Source organism: Trifolium pratense, linkage group LG7 (assembly GCF_020283565.1).
Source record: "Trifolium pratense cultivar HEN17-A07 linkage group LG7, ARS_RC_1.1, whole genome shotgun sequence".
Lineage (NCBI taxonomy): Eukaryota > Viridiplantae > Streptophyta > Magnoliopsida > Fabales > Fabaceae > Trifolium > Trifolium pratense.
In genome coordinates, this window is record NC_060065.1 from 55,100,481 (window position 1) to 55,117,903 (window position 17,423).

The 17,423-nt window shown below is 30.5% G+C and overlaps 2 protein-coding genes and 1 long non-coding RNA gene across 4 annotated transcripts; all 3 read left to right on the forward strand.

Annotated features, from left to right (window-relative positions):
* Positions 1 to 4,245: 4,245 nt before the first annotated feature.
* LOC123898362 lies at positions 4,246 to 6,138 on the forward strand. Of its 2 annotated transcripts, XR_006805307.1 has the most exons (4): positions 4,246 to 4,427; positions 5,024 to 5,389; positions 5,475 to 5,534; positions 5,778 to 6,135. It is a non-coding gene; the product is annotated as an uncharacterized LOC123898362 (long non-coding RNA). The 2 variants fall into 2 exon arrangements; XR_006805306.1 differs by having other exon boundaries at positions 5,024 to 5,534; positions 5,778 to 6,138.
* Positions 6,139 to 13,580: 7,442 nt separating this feature from the next.
* Positions 13,581 to 14,444, forward strand: LOC123896658 (cyclin-A3-2-like). The gene is made up of 5 exons (XM_045947023.1): positions 13,581 to 13,717; positions 13,888 to 13,959; positions 14,053 to 14,128; positions 14,227 to 14,303; positions 14,393 to 14,444. The coding sequence occupies exons 1-5, from the start codon at positions 13,581 to 13,583 to the stop codon at positions 14,442 to 14,444; spliced, it is 414 nt and encodes a 137-aa protein (XP_045802979.1).
* A 32-nt stretch (positions 14,445 to 14,476) lies between these two features.
* LOC123896659 (putative cyclin-A3-1) lies at positions 14,477 to 16,472 on the forward strand. Its single transcript, XM_045947024.1, has 5 exons — positions 14,477 to 14,506; positions 14,640 to 14,792; positions 15,801 to 15,935; positions 16,059 to 16,091; positions 16,227 to 16,472. Exons 1-5 carry the CDS (start codon positions 14,477 to 14,479, stop codon positions 16,329 to 16,331), a joined length of 456 nt encoding a protein of 151 aa, XP_045802980.1. The 3' UTR covers positions 16,332 to 16,472.
* The last annotated feature ends 951 nt before the right edge of the window (positions 16,473 to 17,423 follow it).

The following is a 17,423-nucleotide window of genomic DNA, read 5'->3' on the forward strand; positions in this document are numbered from 1 at the left end:
CAATTAGACGATTCTGAGGTGTTGACTGCACCAGACTGCATACTGCTGCGGCGGCACTATCACTTAATCCAAATTTTACTTGGGCCTTGGAAGTATATAGCTCACGCTAGCTAGTGCAGCGGTTTTCTTTGCCCACGTACGGCAATCAGCCAGTAAGATTTTCTGGAAATGATTGTCAGAAATTATTTTCAAGATTGGTAAGTCACTGTTTTTTTCTTCTTCAATTGTTTTCTATTCTTTTTTTTGTTCCATAAATATTGGTAGCTTTGTGTACTAGAATTCTTAATTTCGTCAAAGAGAAATTCTTGGAAACTTGAGTGTGTAACAGTGATTTTAATGTCCATAACATAGATAACTCTTTTACTTGTCCTCAAAATAAAATAGCAGCATGGTCATGATTCCAAGAAAGCTAAAATCATTGTACTTTTAGCAGATTTTTTTGTTGCCAAGTTATCCTGAAAATTTTACTCAGTTAATATTTTTCACCTAGATCTGTACGTATATACACAGCTAGCTGAGGAACTAGGGATGAGTGTTACTGCGAGGGAAGAAATGATTACTTACTATTAGATTTCGCCACATTCAAGCGTTCATGATAGACGTAGTCTTTGGATTGAGATCGGAAGGTCTATAATTCAATATAAATTTAAATTTCTTTTGTTGATACAAATATAAATTTAAATTTCTAATCTTGACCCAACAATTATGATTGTCCTAAATGTGTGAATGCGGCGAAAATACGACTGCATGCATGGTAATGCAACGATGTTCTCGCTGGATATGGATTTATGCGGTCATTGCATTTTGATCGTCCGATCTTGATCGATCGGTCTAAAGTTTAATAGGTTTTTTTTTACAATAATAAGTTTAATAGTTAAGATGCAAGAAACTTAAATATATACTCCTTTCGGTTATAAATATAAGACCTAAATGAGTTAATAAAAATTAATGTATTATTTAGTTTAAATTAATGTATTATTTAATAATACGACCGAAATTGTCCTGTTCAATTTCTTATTTTTTTTTAATCACAGATGAAATTAATTGGAAATTAATGAGATGGTTTCGAATCTTAGAAGAGGTCAGATTTCCACGGATCAAAATTCAAAACCATGCAATTATATATGAATTGGGTGAGTATTAATATATTCATTGTACTAGAAGACTAGAACTTGTTCTACAAGATACAAACATTGAGAATGAATACTACTAGTACTACAAATAGAAGCTAGCAACATTATTTAGGGTCCATCTATGATCTATAGACTTTTTTTGAAATCGATATTAAATTCACTCTGTAATAATGAGATGAACGGGTATAAAATTAAATCATGTTAGGCCCTTATATTATGATGCGATATATTATTAAAAAAGTAGCTGGTCAAAATATGTATAACCTTTTTCTTAAAGTAATTTGTCATTAATCATCGATTTCATTCCTCTCTATACAACTCAATAACTAACTAACTACACAAATTAAACTTTATTTATTCTAATTAATACTCCCTCCGTCCCAAAAAGAATGACCCATTTTGAATATATGCACTATTCATATATATTGTTTTGACCATATTTTTCTACTAATAAATAAAAATAAATATTAACATATAAGATGTTGTTAGATTCGTCTCGATGAGTATTTTCAAAATATCAATTTTTTATAATTTTTACCATTATACAATTAAAGATATTAGTCGCCAAAGTTATGCATTGGCATGCGTATTTCGGTCAACTGGGTCATTCTTTTTGGGACGGAGGGAGTAATTGATAAAAGAGACTATACTCCTATTATATTATCTGATGAAGAAAGAAAAAGCATATACGGAGATGATAACTTTTGTAAGAACCAATGTTGGCTTTAAAGAACGAATAAAGCAATTTAGCAACAAGAGCAGCAGAGACCGATTTTCAGACAAAAGCTACCTTCATGTCTTTGTGTCGTCATCACGTAGGCCGTAACATGGGCTAATTGCCCTTATTCCAAATTTGTCGGTGTATGAGTGCATAAAAAACGTTTTTAGGTTATGAAGGAAAATAGTATGAGATATATATGACTTCGCTATATCTTTTGAAGTAAATACATTTTTAGTTTTACTAGTCAGTTTTGTAAGGTTATTAGTTCAAAATTTTATGGTATTAGAGTTTAGTTTAAGATTTGTTAGGTTATCTGTTATCAAAATTTTTGTTATCGGATCATTCATCATTTATTTATATTCACACACTTTGTCTAATAGTGTTTGATATGGGTCAGTATGTTAAAAGTTCAATTGGACCGTCTAATCTGGTTCGGAGATCAATTTTGGTTCTAGCCTCATCCCGATAGCAGTAGCGGATGACCGAACCGTGATCATCGATTCCTACCAAGTCCAACGTCAATCACCACTGGACTAACTAACGATTGGTTAAAAGTTTTATATTAGATAACATAAATATGTTTATAAGTGGGAGAAACATCATTACAAGCTCATTTTTGTCCAATTAATCACGTTAAAAATATAATTAACTTAATTAAGTTGATAATTAATTGAATTCACACCCAATTTTTGGATAATTAAATTACATAATTAATCATAATTTTATAATTTCAAATGTAATATCTAAATTAGTTATCCCCATTTTTTGGTGTGTTAACAGTGTAGTTTTCAGGAAAAGAGAATCCTAGAAATTTGAAGTTCGACGGCAAAATAAATAATACGTAACTAAGAAATTGTTCCACTAAAAATTAAACTCGAATTCTTTTAAATAATCTATCATTTAGTGAAGCTCGTTAACTAGTTGAACACTGGAAGTCTGGAACCAAATTTTATATGCTATGTCAGTGTGATGAGAATAAGATCGTGGTGTGATATCAAAAATTGAGTGTTCATAAAACTTTTTTTAAGAAGTAAAGACTAAAGAGTAGAGAAGTAGTACACTATGTGTTAAATTTGAAGTTGTTATGGTACGAATTGTGAATCAAAGATGGCACAAAAATTCATGTAAAATATAATATATGATTCTTGAAATGGAGTGAAGTGAAATGCCACTCTGTAGCTTTGTATTTGCTTTATATATAACTGCTGACCGTCGATTCTTTGGTTAAGAACAATATGGACCCTTGGATTTACTTTCCGCTGCTTTCTTTACACCCTCATTTGCATCTTCTATTCTTTTTCTTCCTTTTTCTTTTTACGTATGTATGCGTGGGACATAACTTATCCATCACATTTTATAGATTTGGACCGGTCATCAAAATACTAAGTTATTGAGTCACGTATGGAACTAGTGAATTACTAATTGAGGATATGAATCATTTTGAAATAATGAATTTTATATTATGAAAAATAGTTCTTTTTGGTTTTATCTTAAAATATGATTTACTCAGTAGTGATTTGGAGAGAATTTGAAAACCACGACCAAGTTTGACTGCTTCTCTACATATGGATGATATATTATACATGTTAAAACTAGAACACTCAAGTTAGAGACAATTTTACGAACCGATAATAAATTGGTCCAAGTAGTAGTAAGAGTTTTGGTCCTCTTAAACATGTAGTCAGAACTCATACGTATGAAAAAAATTCGGTCGGGAGGAGAGAACCTACCTCGTGTATCACACAGGTTCTACGACAAAAATTAGTCATCACTAATGAGATTGGAAACTTCGTATCAATATCATCTTAATAAAAATAAAAGAGACAATTTTACGAGAGCAAACAGTCTTATTGAAATTGAAAATGCATCCATCACCAAGGTATATATGCTTAACTAAATATTGGTGTTTTAAACATATACTCCTAGTATAACTCATCTCCAGAAAATGGTGGTTTTTAAGTAAAAACTCTGGTAGCCCCTACTTTCTCTATGAGTGGGACGCTAGGTGAGGATGGTGCTCGTTTGTTTTAGGTTCTAGTTTAGTGCTCTATTCACTACAAGAAAAGTTCTATATACCCATGGCTTTTTTACCCACGGCCATTTTCCGTGGGTATTACCCAAGGCAATGCCATGGGTACGGTAAAAATAAGAATTTCTCTATTTCCCTCTCACTTTTCTACATGAAAACGTTGTTCCCACCAAAAGAAGCGTTACACGCGTAATAGAATTTTCGGTACCCACGGCATATCCGTGCATAAGAAAGTAAGTATAAAATATAATATTCGTTACCCACGGCATAGCCGCATGTAAGTATAAAATATAATTTTAATTATTTTTTCTTTATGTACTTTTCACTTTACCTTTCTTTCCTCTTTGCCTTTTTCACTTTACCTTTCTTTCAAAACTCAGACCAAACCAAGAAGGAAGGAACAAAGACAGAACGAAGAAAGACAAACCCCATCAATCTCCACTCCGAAAACCCTCTCATCTCCGGCGACCATCTTCGTTCCGGCGATCATCTCCACTCTCTTCGTTCGCAGCTGTTTCATTGTCCGTCCCTCTCAACTTGAACAGTGAGTTCAATCGTTACTACTCAATGTTCTTATTCTTCTACTTAATCGATATAATCTTGTTGTCTGAAGCTGAAAATCAACTTTGTTGTTTTTGGGAACTTGAAATTTCATGGGAACCGGTTGGATTATGCTTCTATTGTGTTGGGGTTTAGTTACTTTTTTTGTCTTGCCTGTTGTTACTGGTTTTAGTATCATGTATTGTTTTATTGTCGTGGTTATGTTCCTGTTTTGTTGTCCTGCATTGTTTTATTGTTCTGTGGTTTAAGTGATTTTTTTTTCATTTACCCAAAGTGATTGTGTGGTTTAAGTGATTTTGTCATTGACAGAAAAAGATAGAGAAGATACTGGTTTAAGTGATTTTGTCCGGTATTCTCTTTCAGCATATTTCTTCGTGAGTGTAAAATTTGATTCTATTGTGTTTGATGGTATAGTTTTGATATGGTTTGCAGTTTTTGGTCCTTTATCTGCATTATTCATGGAATGGTGGAAAACTTTATATTCTTATGTTTTGATTTTAATTTAATTCTTATTGTGCTTGTTAGGTTTCTCTTTAATTTCATATTTGATCTTTATTGATAATTTCCTTTTAAAAACAGGATGGGTCGTGTAGATAGCTGAAGGATGTGTAGATGAAGGACCCCCTTAATGTTTGTTAGTTATTAAATTAGTCATTTTTTGCATCACCCTGTTTATGATTAATTGCAAAGGCAATAGTATATATTAATGAAATTTTAATGATTTATTTTGTTCATTATAGGTTTATGCCTCATGAGAGTCATCACTTTATAAGCAATTGTGAGAATCATCATGCATATTATGTGCTTTAAGTGTTCTGCATATTTTGACTATTTGTCTCATAATGAAATGAAGAAAGATATATTTTTGTTTATGTTTTGCAGCTTTATTGGACTATAGTTGTGGGAATTATAGTTGAGATGATTATGACATGGGTGGAGCAACTGGTTAGTAAAATTGTATCTTATTTGATACAAGAGTTTAGGATTATAGGAATCATTGAGAATGTGATAATGTTATTTCCTTGTGCAGGCTTGTAATATCTCATTAAAAATTGTCGACTTCCAACGCTCTATCGTACATGAAATGAAGGTATGTTTATGTTTTGCTTATTTTATGGTATGGCCTCCTAAGTATTTTATGAAATGAAGGTAGCATACAAGACTTAGGTGCTTTTGAGTTTGTATGTATGCAATGTATCTTACTGCCTTTCTCAATTCTTCCTTTGGATCTGTCTGTTCTTAATAAAATAATGGTTAATAGCATAAAGCAAGTTTTCTTCCTATGTAAGAAATGTTTGGCACAAAACTAAATTTTGTCTTGTTTTATGTTTAGACGGGGTCTTTGTAAGAACTCAAACCAATGCATAAGAGTTATACTGGGTTGAACAAGATATAAGTTGCAGGCCTCAGAAGCTGCAGATGGTAAGGGCTCCCAGATGATCAACACGATTGACCCTGCGACTCATTTTAAGTTATGTGCCTAATCATCTAGAGGAAAACTGTTATGACTACATATTTTGTCCAAATTGTTAGTGTCTTATCTGTTTATTTTGAAACTTGTAATAGTGTCAATTTTTGTTAACACTACACTTTAGTTTCAGTAAATGATCTTTTGATGATATGATTCAATTTGCTTAGTTTTAAATTTAGTTATTGTTTAGTTTGTGTTTGTTTGGTATTGGTTATCTTGTTGGATGAAAATGGATGGAGTTATGTGATAGTAGCATACAATTGCTGACCAGCTGGTTTATAAATGAAAAAAAAAAATTGAGCTTACCCACGGTATTACAGTAGGTAATGCTTTCCTATGGCAAAGCCGTGGGTAACTATTTAGAAATGTTTTATGTGGCTTTCTATGGCAAAGCCGTGGATATGCTCTACTCATGGTATTGCCATGGGTAACTATTCACGGCAAAGTTTTGGATAATAACGTGGGAAAAGCCGTGGGTAGCATTACCCACGGCATTTTCTTGGGTAATGAGTTACCAACGAGGCAAAATGCCACGGACCAATACCGTGGGTAATCCGTGGGTAAATCTCTTGTACTCATAGTGAAGCCGTGGGTAATGGCAAAAATGGCCGTGGGTATAGACTGATTTTCTTGTAGTGATTATAGCTCTGATTCTTCCTCTCCCTTTTTTTGATGGTTGCTTTGGGAGGTTGCGGTAGTTTCGAGTTCTTTGATTGTGCTTTGTAGTGTATCTCCTTTTTCTTATTTTGTCTTTATCTTATTATTGAGTATTTCTAGTACTCTTGATTTGTACTCAGACTCCTGTTTTTATATTTATATATAATATGTACAGATGTACTCCTAGTACACAATTTCTCAAAAAAGAAAAATATAGTATACAAATAAATTGTTTTTCCTGTTAACTTTAATTTTTTTGTGATGAACATTTAGATTGGTCAGAAAGTATAAGAGGTTATGGGTGTGTCGTTATCCAATCAACAGGAGAGGAGAGGCGCATTCATCATTAGGCCAATTCATGGAGTTGTACTTCCCAGCTCCACTAAGAAAATGACACATCTTTTGTTTTTGGGTTAAGATTTTGAATTTTGGGGTTAGTGTTTTAAATTTGAGAAAGAATTGAAGATTGAATTTTTAAATTAGATTATTGGCTTTGTTATATATGTAAATATATATAGAAAATTTGATTGTATTATATTATATATATTTTAATCCGTGAATATTTATAAAGATAAATGATCAACTTAAAAAAAAAACGAATTTATTACAAATAGATAAGACATGAAAGTATGGAACATTTAGATTTTGCTTTATAATTACTATTACGAGCATCAGCGGTAAGAGGATGTGGTATGAAAATTTATATTGGAACTTTCGTTTTTAAAAGATAAGATTTTTTTTATCCGTGGCTAGACTCACACTATAAGCGTGGAGAAGTGAAAAATCCAGAATTACGTGAGCCACTCCAATAATGGTATATTTGAAAACTCATACTAGATATTTTGAAAATGAATCCTTTTGTCATCTATTACTAATATATTAAAATCGATTACCACCAAAGTTCATAATTTATCCATATTACTATTAACCACGTTGCAAGTTTTATATCCTTCATTGTAATTTCAGTAATTTTTTTTTAAAATATAGAAACAATATAAAATAAATACAAAAAAAAAAAAACAAAAAATATAGACAGAATAATATGAGTACAAACAAAAATGTATATAGGAATCTATGCATAAGAATATGAAGAAAAAAAAACAATAAAAAGATTATAAAGAGTTTAGTCAATAAAAATAAATTATGAAATGAATATAGAAAAATAAGTTGAATACATAAAAATAGAAATATAGAAATAGAAACATAAACAATAACTATATTAAAAATAAAGAAACATAAATAATATTTTTCATCAAAACAATATTTTTCAACAAAGATAAAATAAAATAAATAATATTACTACCAAAGTTTACTAGTATTAATAATAATAAATTAAAGTTAATTACTATCAAATTTACTAAATTATCCTATATATTCCTAATAAAATTTTTAATTTTCGATTAAAAAATATATACGGGACCATTATTTGTCACTGAAACATAAAAATTTGGATAAATAAGTTTTACAAAAAATAAAACAATAGTTTCACTTATATTTAACAATATTTCATAACAAATTTAATTATGTTATTCTAATAAATTTTCTACATTAAGATAATGATAAACTTAAATGTCGAATTAAAGTCAATGGACCCGTGCAAATGCACGGATCTTTAAACTAGTTTAATAGTAAAATATCTTACTTGTTTTTCCGCATCTTTGGTCGGAAGTGTTTTGAACAACCGAACTGGACCGGTCCGACCGAGAACCTGATAGGTTTCTAAAACACCGGTGGGTTGTGAGGAATTTTAATTTTTTTACTTTGTTAGATGAATTTATAGCCACTAGACCACCTGACAAAAAAAATCTAGGGTATTTTGAAAAGTTCAAAAATTTTGACAGCAGAAGGGGTATTAAGTATGAGTGGGAGTATGAGATATAATTTCAGTTAATAAATGGTTTAGCACATATCATTACGTCCTCGCACGGACCTCCTGGCCCAATTTCCTTTGTGAGCCCACTTTACTCTTGTTACTTCATTGGAACTTTCACCTATAAATAATTCCAGTTTCTACCTCCTATTCCTCAAATTGTACCTCCCACTTTTACAAACTAGTACAATTACCTAAATTACCTTTCATCCTAGTAAATTATAAATAATTATAAAAAAAAAAATTGATTGCTTTCGGAAAAACTCGAAAAATAATTTTTTATACTTTAAAATAATATTTTTATACTAGTTTATTATAAACTTAATTGTTAGGCTTGGTCCATTTATTTATTTGGAAAAAGCAAAAGCAATTTTATTGATAAACATAAACCCAAGCATAAGGCATGTGCTACATGTAGAAACAGTTACAAGAAGCCAATGCCTGATAAAGAAATTACATGAGCAACACCAAACAAATAGCAAGGCTAAAAACAATCACTAGAAATTAAATAAGCAAGTATAAATCACCAATTTCTTGAGAAAAAGAAGCAACCCCCTACACAAGAAACAAAGACTAAATATCTTCACTGATATGTTCAACAATCACAGCTTCTTATACACCAAAAATTATTTTTCAGTTTTAAAGTATTTATAATGTTTGAAATTAAGAAATAATCACAGTTTTAAAGTATTTATAATAAATAGTCATTATTTAAAATGTTACTTTTTGCAGTTTTAAAATTGAAACTTCAAATATAGAAAAAATATGCAAGGGGTATAAATCCTGAAAAAGGTAGGATATTTTTTCTTGTTCAAAAAAAAAAAAAGAAAGGATTTTTTTTTTTTATTTAAAAAAGTGGTGTTTTAGTAAAACAAAGAAGAAGGTAAGTGTGAAAAGTAATTTCCAAATTATTATTGATCACTCTTCTATCCTGCTCTCTCGACTATTTCCTCTCTTCTCAAAACTATATTTTTGTCATTACTTTTTAAACGTCTGTGAGTAAACAGCTGTCTACTTTGTTGTTGATCAATCATAAAATTCTCATAATTGTCCTTTGATAAGGACCTGTAAGAATTTTATGTTGATCACTACATTAAAAAAAAACACATCATTATACTTATTTTCATGTCTGACTTTCACTTATGTGTGAATGTTCAAAAAAATGTTAAATGTCTATCAATAGATTAGTGGTACTACCTTTTAAAAAAAATAAAAATAGATTAGTGGTACTATTTATATGGTTCTTGGTTTAAATTTACATTGTGTCTTTTTTTTTTCCCATTATTTTAGTTCTAGTCATTTTAAATTAAGTTAAACCTTTTGTTTGAATCAATAAATTAAATTAAAACTGTTAATTTTATTTTGAAAAACCTAAGAATTAAAATCATTTCAATCTTTGCGTCAAATTTAATCTTTGATTAGGATTTTTTTTTCTTCTTATTATAAGAGCAAATTTTGTGTGGTCATACAAGATTTAAACACAATATTTAAACATACACATAAAAAAGTAAGTAAAAATGTAGAAAGAAACATTAAATTAATATTTATTTTAAAATCAATTAAATGAAGTGTAATTTTATGTGTGTGTAAATAATGTTCAACACCCATCGAAGCTGAAACGTTGGGTCTCATCGGCGTCATGCAGTACATCGACAATCTTCAGAACCAACATCAGGATATGGTGATTATTGTAGAGATGGACGCAAAGATGGTGGTGGACGCGGTGAAGACGAAGCACTATCCTAGGGTTTATTGGGGAAAAATTGCTCAAAAAGGAGGGGATTGGTTATCGAACCATCCAAATGTTGCTGTAAATTGGATTGGGCGTGTAGGAAATAGGGTTGCCCACAACTTGGCTAAATGGGCTTTAGTTGAACCAAATAAAAATTGGTCATCTAATGTACCCCCTCAAATAGCCCTCTTTATCCAAAACGATATAAGACCTGACTGAGGTTTTTTCTCTTTTATAATAGTATTTGTTTCAAAAAAATAAATAATAATAATGTTTATTTAATGTGTCAAAAAAACATAATGTTTATTTAAAATTATGATTAACTAAGTATTTATTTTATTATTCTTATTTTTATTTTTTTATCTAGTTAAAAAAATGTAACTTGATGGTTTCTAGAGCACACACACCTCATGAGTCATGACTCATGATGCATATTACGGTTTTTATGAGAAATTTTCCTCTTTTATGAGTATGTGTATGAGAAATATTTTTGAGTCTTGAGACTTTTTTTTTTTTTTTGAAGAATTGAGTCTTCGAGAAATATATGTCATGATCTTCTTTTTTTTTTTTGACACAAAACAGAAATTATATGTCATGATCTTAATTTGTAAGTTTCACACATCTCACATACATTTTATTTTTTATCAAATAAAAATGTATGGGGTTGAATTATGGAGATGTAAGACTCAATATCCTCCAGCTCAGAGAATAGTCAACATCTTCACTAAAAAATAAACTAATCAACGTCCAAATGTAGTGACTCAGTCATTGAACTAAATACGGAAAGATATTTTTGTTTCCACGTACAAGTCATCCAACAAGAAGGAATGGAAAGACCATTGACGTTATTTATCTATACGATTTTTTTAATGGTTTTTTAGTTATTTAACGATTCACATTTATCAAATCAATGGATCAAATTTATCGCCTGATATTTTATTGATTTTTCTTTTCTACTTAAATCAAGTGCGCAAAATCTAAAACTTAACTTTATAAATACTCCTCTTAGTTACGTGGAGTTAACTGATTGGTAGAAACATTGCATTATATATATATATATATATATATATATATATATATATATATATATATATATATATATATATATATATATATATACGAATTGGAGTTCGAATTAAATTGAATGTCATTTTTACTTTTCAATGCAATATTTTTCAATTGTGCCCCATAAACGGAAAAAAAAAATCAAAATCTACTTTCGAGTACAATATTCAATATATTAAATGTCTCGATAATCTTTTATCGTATGAGGTTGGCTTGACAAAAAGTTATTTCATTGGAAAGTGCAAGGACAAACATCACTAATACACACATTACAACACACTTTTTGTTTTTTCTTTTTGGATTTGTAACCCAAGAACAAACATCATGAGTTAAAATTAAAATTTATAGATAGGATTCAGGAAACACGCTTCTTTCTCTGTTAGGGCTATCGCCGCATCACCACTTCCAGTGAAACTTTCCTGCGCTGCTCTACCTCAGTTTCTGCCGCACCACCCTCACACGCTCTCCACCCCCACCTCACCCAAACCACGTTTTGGCCGCCTTCCTCCTCCCTCTGTGGTACGATTGACCGTCACGATGTAACATCAAAGACACGTGGTGCGATCGACCTCCTAGGTCGCGACATCACCTCCTCCAACCGTCGGTGGCGCCACTGTCGGATTAGCTCTGGAGAGCTTTGCGCCACTGTCTCTCCCTGTTTGGCGTTTGGGTTTTCCAGATGTTCGATGAATAGAGCAGCGTTTCGGATTCCGGATCCATATTTACAGAGTCTTGCTATAGGAGTCTGTTTGCGTTAACAACAAATCACTATGCTGTGTGATTCTGATTATCCGTGTCTCGCCCATTTTATTGATGTTGGTGTGGTTGTCATGCTGTGAACAACTTTGTTGGATCGCCTTTCACAATTTCTGTTTTCAAAGTTTGTTTTCATGGTGGGACCTCTGTGCGATGTCTTCTCTCAAGTTGGGTGCTTCGAGTTCAAGACCTGATTGCTCGAAAGGGTAGGTACGACGACACTCCGTATTGACGGTAGTAGTCGTTAGTCGTACTAATGGGTTTGTTTCTCGTGGTATTGCGTTGGAAGCTTCTCTCAAGTTGGGTGCTTCGAGTTCAAGACATGTTGCTCAAAAGGGTAGGTACGGAGACACTCTGTGTTGACGGTAGTAGTCGTTAGTCGTACTAATGGGTTTGTTTAACGTGGTATCGAGTCCGATTGATTGACCATCCCTCGATCTGGATTTCAATTGATTGTGGCTTGATTTGGTTTTTTTAACACGATTTGATGCGACAGAGGTTGGTAGAGAGGTCTCAATATCCGTTCATCTTCGGACTGTGTAGCTTGAAAAAGCATTCATGGCTTGCTGCATATGGCAGGGAGTAGTGGGTACGTGCGTTGTTCCGTGTTGACGGTCGTCGCATCTGCTTCACATTATTAGGGACTTCTACTTTATCTTTTAAGATTAAATAAGTTGGTATGCATAGTTGTTCTACATTGATCTGTTTCTTTGGGGTAAGGCCTAGTTCCCCCTTTGTAATTATTTTATTTTTATTTTTTTAATAATAATATGAGCTACAGGTGGAGGACGGAAAATGATAAAGATGCCAACATAGTTGGATATTTATCCCTACCTTGATATCTAGTCGCTCATAATTTATTAAAAAAAAAAGAACAAACATCATTAAAACTCACATACAATTACTAGATTCCAAATTGAAACTCAAAAAAAATGTGTTTAGTCTAACAATGTTAACATTGTTGTCGGTTGAATTAACTTTTGCGGACTAACACACACTTTTGTGTTGATTGAAATTCATGAGTCCCACCAAACTTATATAGAAACCACGTAATATGATGATATCCATTTAAATTTAACCAACAAAGAGAAATGTACTCCTCCAATTTTATATATAAGAATTTTTAAAAACTTTTCTTTTATACAAATTTTGGAAGTTTTTTTATCTCTAAAATAAGGAAAATACACATTTTAAGATGCATTAATTGATTTTTTTTTTTACTTTTATACCCCATTCCATATTTAATATACAGTACATGCATTGAATGGAGCTCACTATTAACAAGAGCATTAATTTGTAGGGTTACATTAGATGAATCATGAATGCATTAGTGGTAATTATTGTTTTTTCTTCTTATAAATAGGTTGGAGGCTATTTGCTAGAATGTGTTTCTGACATTATTCTTTTTTATTATGTTTATTAGAAGGAGAAAAAGAGGAAACAAAATGTACAAGTATCTTTGCTCCGTGGAGGTAACACATTTGTTCTATCTACTCTACTTTTTTTTTTTTTTTTTTTTTTTTTTAATTATGAACATGGAGATTATATTTGATTTTCTTAGAAGGAGAAAAGGAGAAGAACTAAAATGGATTACATGAAGATACTTCAAAAAGACATTACTCCACATATGAGAGGACAATTGATTGATTGGTTAGCAGAACTTGCAGACAATTACAATCTTCTCCCTAATGTCATTTATCTTGCTGTTTCATATATCGATAGGTAGTTTTATTTGCTTGTTTATTTTTTTATTTTACTTTAAAAATTATTGGATTTTTGTGGAGTGTACCTCTGATACTTTTTATTTATTTATTTTTATTTTTTCTTGTACTTTTTTTCATTTATATTTATATATAATATATTTGCCATTAAAAAAAAAAATACATCGATAGGTACCTATCTTTTCACCCTATAAGAAAGGTTAGGCTTCAATTGTTGGGTGTTACATCCATGTACATTGCATCGTAAGCCTTCCTCACCCTATTTAAATTTTCCAAATACTTTTTTCTTTATTTTCTTGAAGATTTGTGATAGATTTCTTTAATTATATTATAAAGGAAGTATGAAGATCTTAGCACACACAATGTGGAAACTTTCTCCGTAACTACATGTAATTATTATGACAAGGAAGAGGTAAATTCTCATATACTTATCTGCTATCAAATTGTGTTTAGTTGAATATTTAAAGATTAATTAACTTTGTTCTATGATTGTGTCATGTTAATCTATAGGTTCTAGAGATGGAAAATAAAATACTCAAGACCCTAGATTTTGATCTGAGCAGCCCTACTATTATGACTTTTCTAGAGTAAGATAGTGCCAAATTTTTCGTTATTATGTTCTTGCAAATTAATGTAAATTATGTAAAGAAAATTGAGACTAGCTAATTATGTGTAGTTTATGTGATACAGGAAGTTTGAAGAAATTGCTTGTGAGGAAAATAATGTAAGCTTAATTTTTTTTCTTCTTTCATATCTATCTATGTTTTGGACATTTGAAAATCATTTTTTGGCTTTCAACACCAGTTTAATCTGGTTCGGGGGTCAGTTCCAGCATCAAGTGGTTTCAGCTTCATCCCTATCGCAGTTGCGATTGTTAATTAAGTGCTCTTATTATTGTTGTTTATTTCTTTTGTTTTTTGCAGGCTTTAAGTTGGAAGTTTAAGTTTTTGACAGAATATCTTGGTGAGCTAAGTTTATTGGAATATGAATGTTTGAAGTTCTTGCCTTCCTTTGTGGCTGCTTCTATCACATTGCTTGCTAAATTCATTGTTTGGCCTGAAAAACGTCCATGTTGGGTAAGTATATATATATATTTTTATTAAAATAGTTCTTTTATTTTATTTGGAGATGGAATGTTAGTATTTGATTAAAATTAGAGTAGAAATTTTTTTTAAAAAAAAATGTTAGTATTTGATTATGGAATGTTTGTATTTGATTAAATAGTTATTAACTTACCTTTTATGTAAAAATATTAGTATAATTAAATTAACATGTTTGCTAGATTCATTGTTTAGCACATCAATATTGTGTAAGTTTTTTTTTATTAAGATGAACACTCTGACACCCAAATTATATCGTTGAATACACCGGTACACACTAAACAAAATTTAATGTTATATTATATTTTTCATATTAATTTATATTTAAAAATTCATATTTTAAATGAATTTTACATAGATGTAATGGTACCTAACAATGTATTTTAAATGAATTTTATATAGATGTAATGTTACCTAACAATGTAAGTGTTTTTTTGACGATAACCCAACAATGTATGTTGATTATCAAAGAATTTACCTTTTATTAAATAGTTTTTTTATATGTAGATGGAATGTTATCATATTTGATTAAATAGTTATTAATTTACCTTTTATGTAAATAAAAATATTACTATAGTCGAATTAACATATTTGCTTGATTCATTGTTAAATGTGTGTTCTTTAGTATTGGTTTGGCGTGAAAAACATTCCTGTTGGATAAGTTTCTTATATTTTTGTAAAAAAAAAAGTACCTTATATTAAATAGTTTTTTTTTATCTATAGATGGAATGTTAGTATTTGATTAAATAGTTATTAACTTACCTATTATGTCTGTCAAAAAAAAAAAAACTTACCTATTATGTAAAACCATCAGTATAGTTGAATAATATGATTCACCGTGATCAGGTGAGTGTTGAAACCACTTAATGCCAAAACTAAGTCCTAAATCAGATTAGGTGGTCCAGTGAGTCGGATACTGATGGTAAAAAAATAAATAACTGATTCAATGCATTTATGAATTATTTTTTTTTTTGTTTGTGGCAGACATCAACACTAGAAGAATACTCTGAGTATAGCTCATTTGAGTTGAAAGAATGTGTTCTCATCTTACATGATTTGTATATGTCTAAAAGGGGAGCATGTTTTAAAGCTATTCGAAAGAAATATAGCCAACAAGAGGTGATTATTTTTTTTTATCATATTATTCGTAAGGCTTTTATTATTATTATTATTATTATTATTATTATTATTATTATCATTATTATTATTATTATTATTTTTTTTTAACCCTCTCGTTTTCAGGAGGAGCCTGATAATCCAGAGTTCGATCCCGAGGTAAATAAAAACTGAATAAAAATTGTTCCTACTAATAATCGAACTCGAATTCTCCCGTTTTTTATTTATTTATAGAACATTCCTAAGGTTTAATTATGACAAGTTTAATGACATGGTATCTTTATACTGTAACAGTTGCAAAATGTGGCAAACCTTCCTTCGCCTTCTAAGTTACCAAGTTATTTGTTTGAAGTTGAAGTAGAGTTTCGACTAAAAAATAAGAAGTTGAAAGAAGAGTGAGGGAGTTTGGATGAAACTTGTAATTTTTTGAAGTGGTTGGTTCAATGATTTTTTTTTTTGGTTCAATGATTTTGAACAATGAGCATTCTACATGGGATGGCGACTTAACCAAATAGCAATAGGAGCAATGTCTTTGACTATTTTTATTATTTGTACCGTTAAAAGATTCGTGAATTCGCACGAGTCTGTGGCGATTATTTTGTGCTAGAGGGGGAAAAATTATTTCGTGTTGATTTATATTGACTTTTCTTTATAAGCAACAATTTATTCAAAAGAATAAAGAGGTATCCCCGCAACTGCGATCAAAGGATGCTCAAACCACTTGATGTCATAATTGATTCTCGAATCAGATTAAACTGGTGGTGAAAAAAAAATGCAATGCAAGACAAGACACATGACTTAGTAACATGGTCAAACCACATTTGACCCTTTGAAACCTATTTGGTTTGGTGTAGCGATGTTCGTTTGAGATCTTAGAGTGTGTTTCTATCAAGGTTTTAAGGTTGATTTTCTTTAGTGTCAATTTTGGTTCACTAGTTCATACAGAGCGAAAAAATTATCACTTTAAATGTGATCTCTGCAAGTGAACGGTGATATCAGTCCATTTGGATTAATCAATCTTTGAGCTGGATATCGAGTTTTCAAAAAACAAAAATATCATAATATTGTATATATATACACACATAAGATAATTATACTTTAATAAAATGCAAACAGACAACAAGTTGCGCCGTTAATTTTTTTGGATGGCAAAATCAAACCTCTTAAATCTTTACATATCATAATTGAAAAAAAAAAAATTAAAAAAACGTTTTTTTTTTATATAATCATACATTTACAAATTAAATATTTTAAATCAAATCAAAAGATTTATCTTTTATCGTCCCTATTTGTATTCCGATTTGTATTTCGATTGGTGTGTTAATCAATTGGAATGTATTCTTAGTATTTAATGGATTTTGTTGTATTGTACTCCCTCCGGCCTCATATATAAGCAAAAATCACATTTTTAGATTCATTCAAAAAGAAATGTATCTTGTCTATAATTTGGACTAGATACATTATTTTTCTAATAAATTTAAAAAGATAACT

What these genes read in the sequence shown, in the direction of transcription:
- LOC123896658 (XM_045947023.1), top strand. Translation starts at nt 13,581, where the DNA reads ATGGATTACATGAAGATACTTCAAAAAGACATTACTCCACATATGAGA. An exon ending in ACATCCATGTACATTGCATC is followed by an intron (nt 13,960 to 14,052) that starts GTAAGCCTTCCT and finishes TATATTATAAAG; the next exon opens with GAAGTATGAAGATCTTAGCA. An exon ending in ATTATTATGACAAGGAAGAG is followed by an intron (nt 14,129 to 14,226) that starts GTAAATTCTCAT and finishes GTTAATCTATAG; the next exon opens with GTTCTAGAGATGGAAAATAA.
- LOC123896659 (XM_045947024.1), top strand. Translation starts at nt 14,477, where the DNA reads ATGTTTTGGACATTTGAAAATCATTTTTTG. An exon ending in CATTTGAAAATCATTTTTTG is followed by an intron (nt 14,507 to 14,639) that starts GCTTTCAACACC and finishes TGTTTTTTGCAG; the next exon opens with GCTTTAAGTTGGAAGTTTAA. An exon ending in ATCCAGAGTTCGATCCCGAG is followed by an intron (nt 16,092 to 16,226) that starts GTAAATAAAAAC and finishes ATACTGTAACAG; the next exon opens with TTGCAAAATGTGGCAAACCT.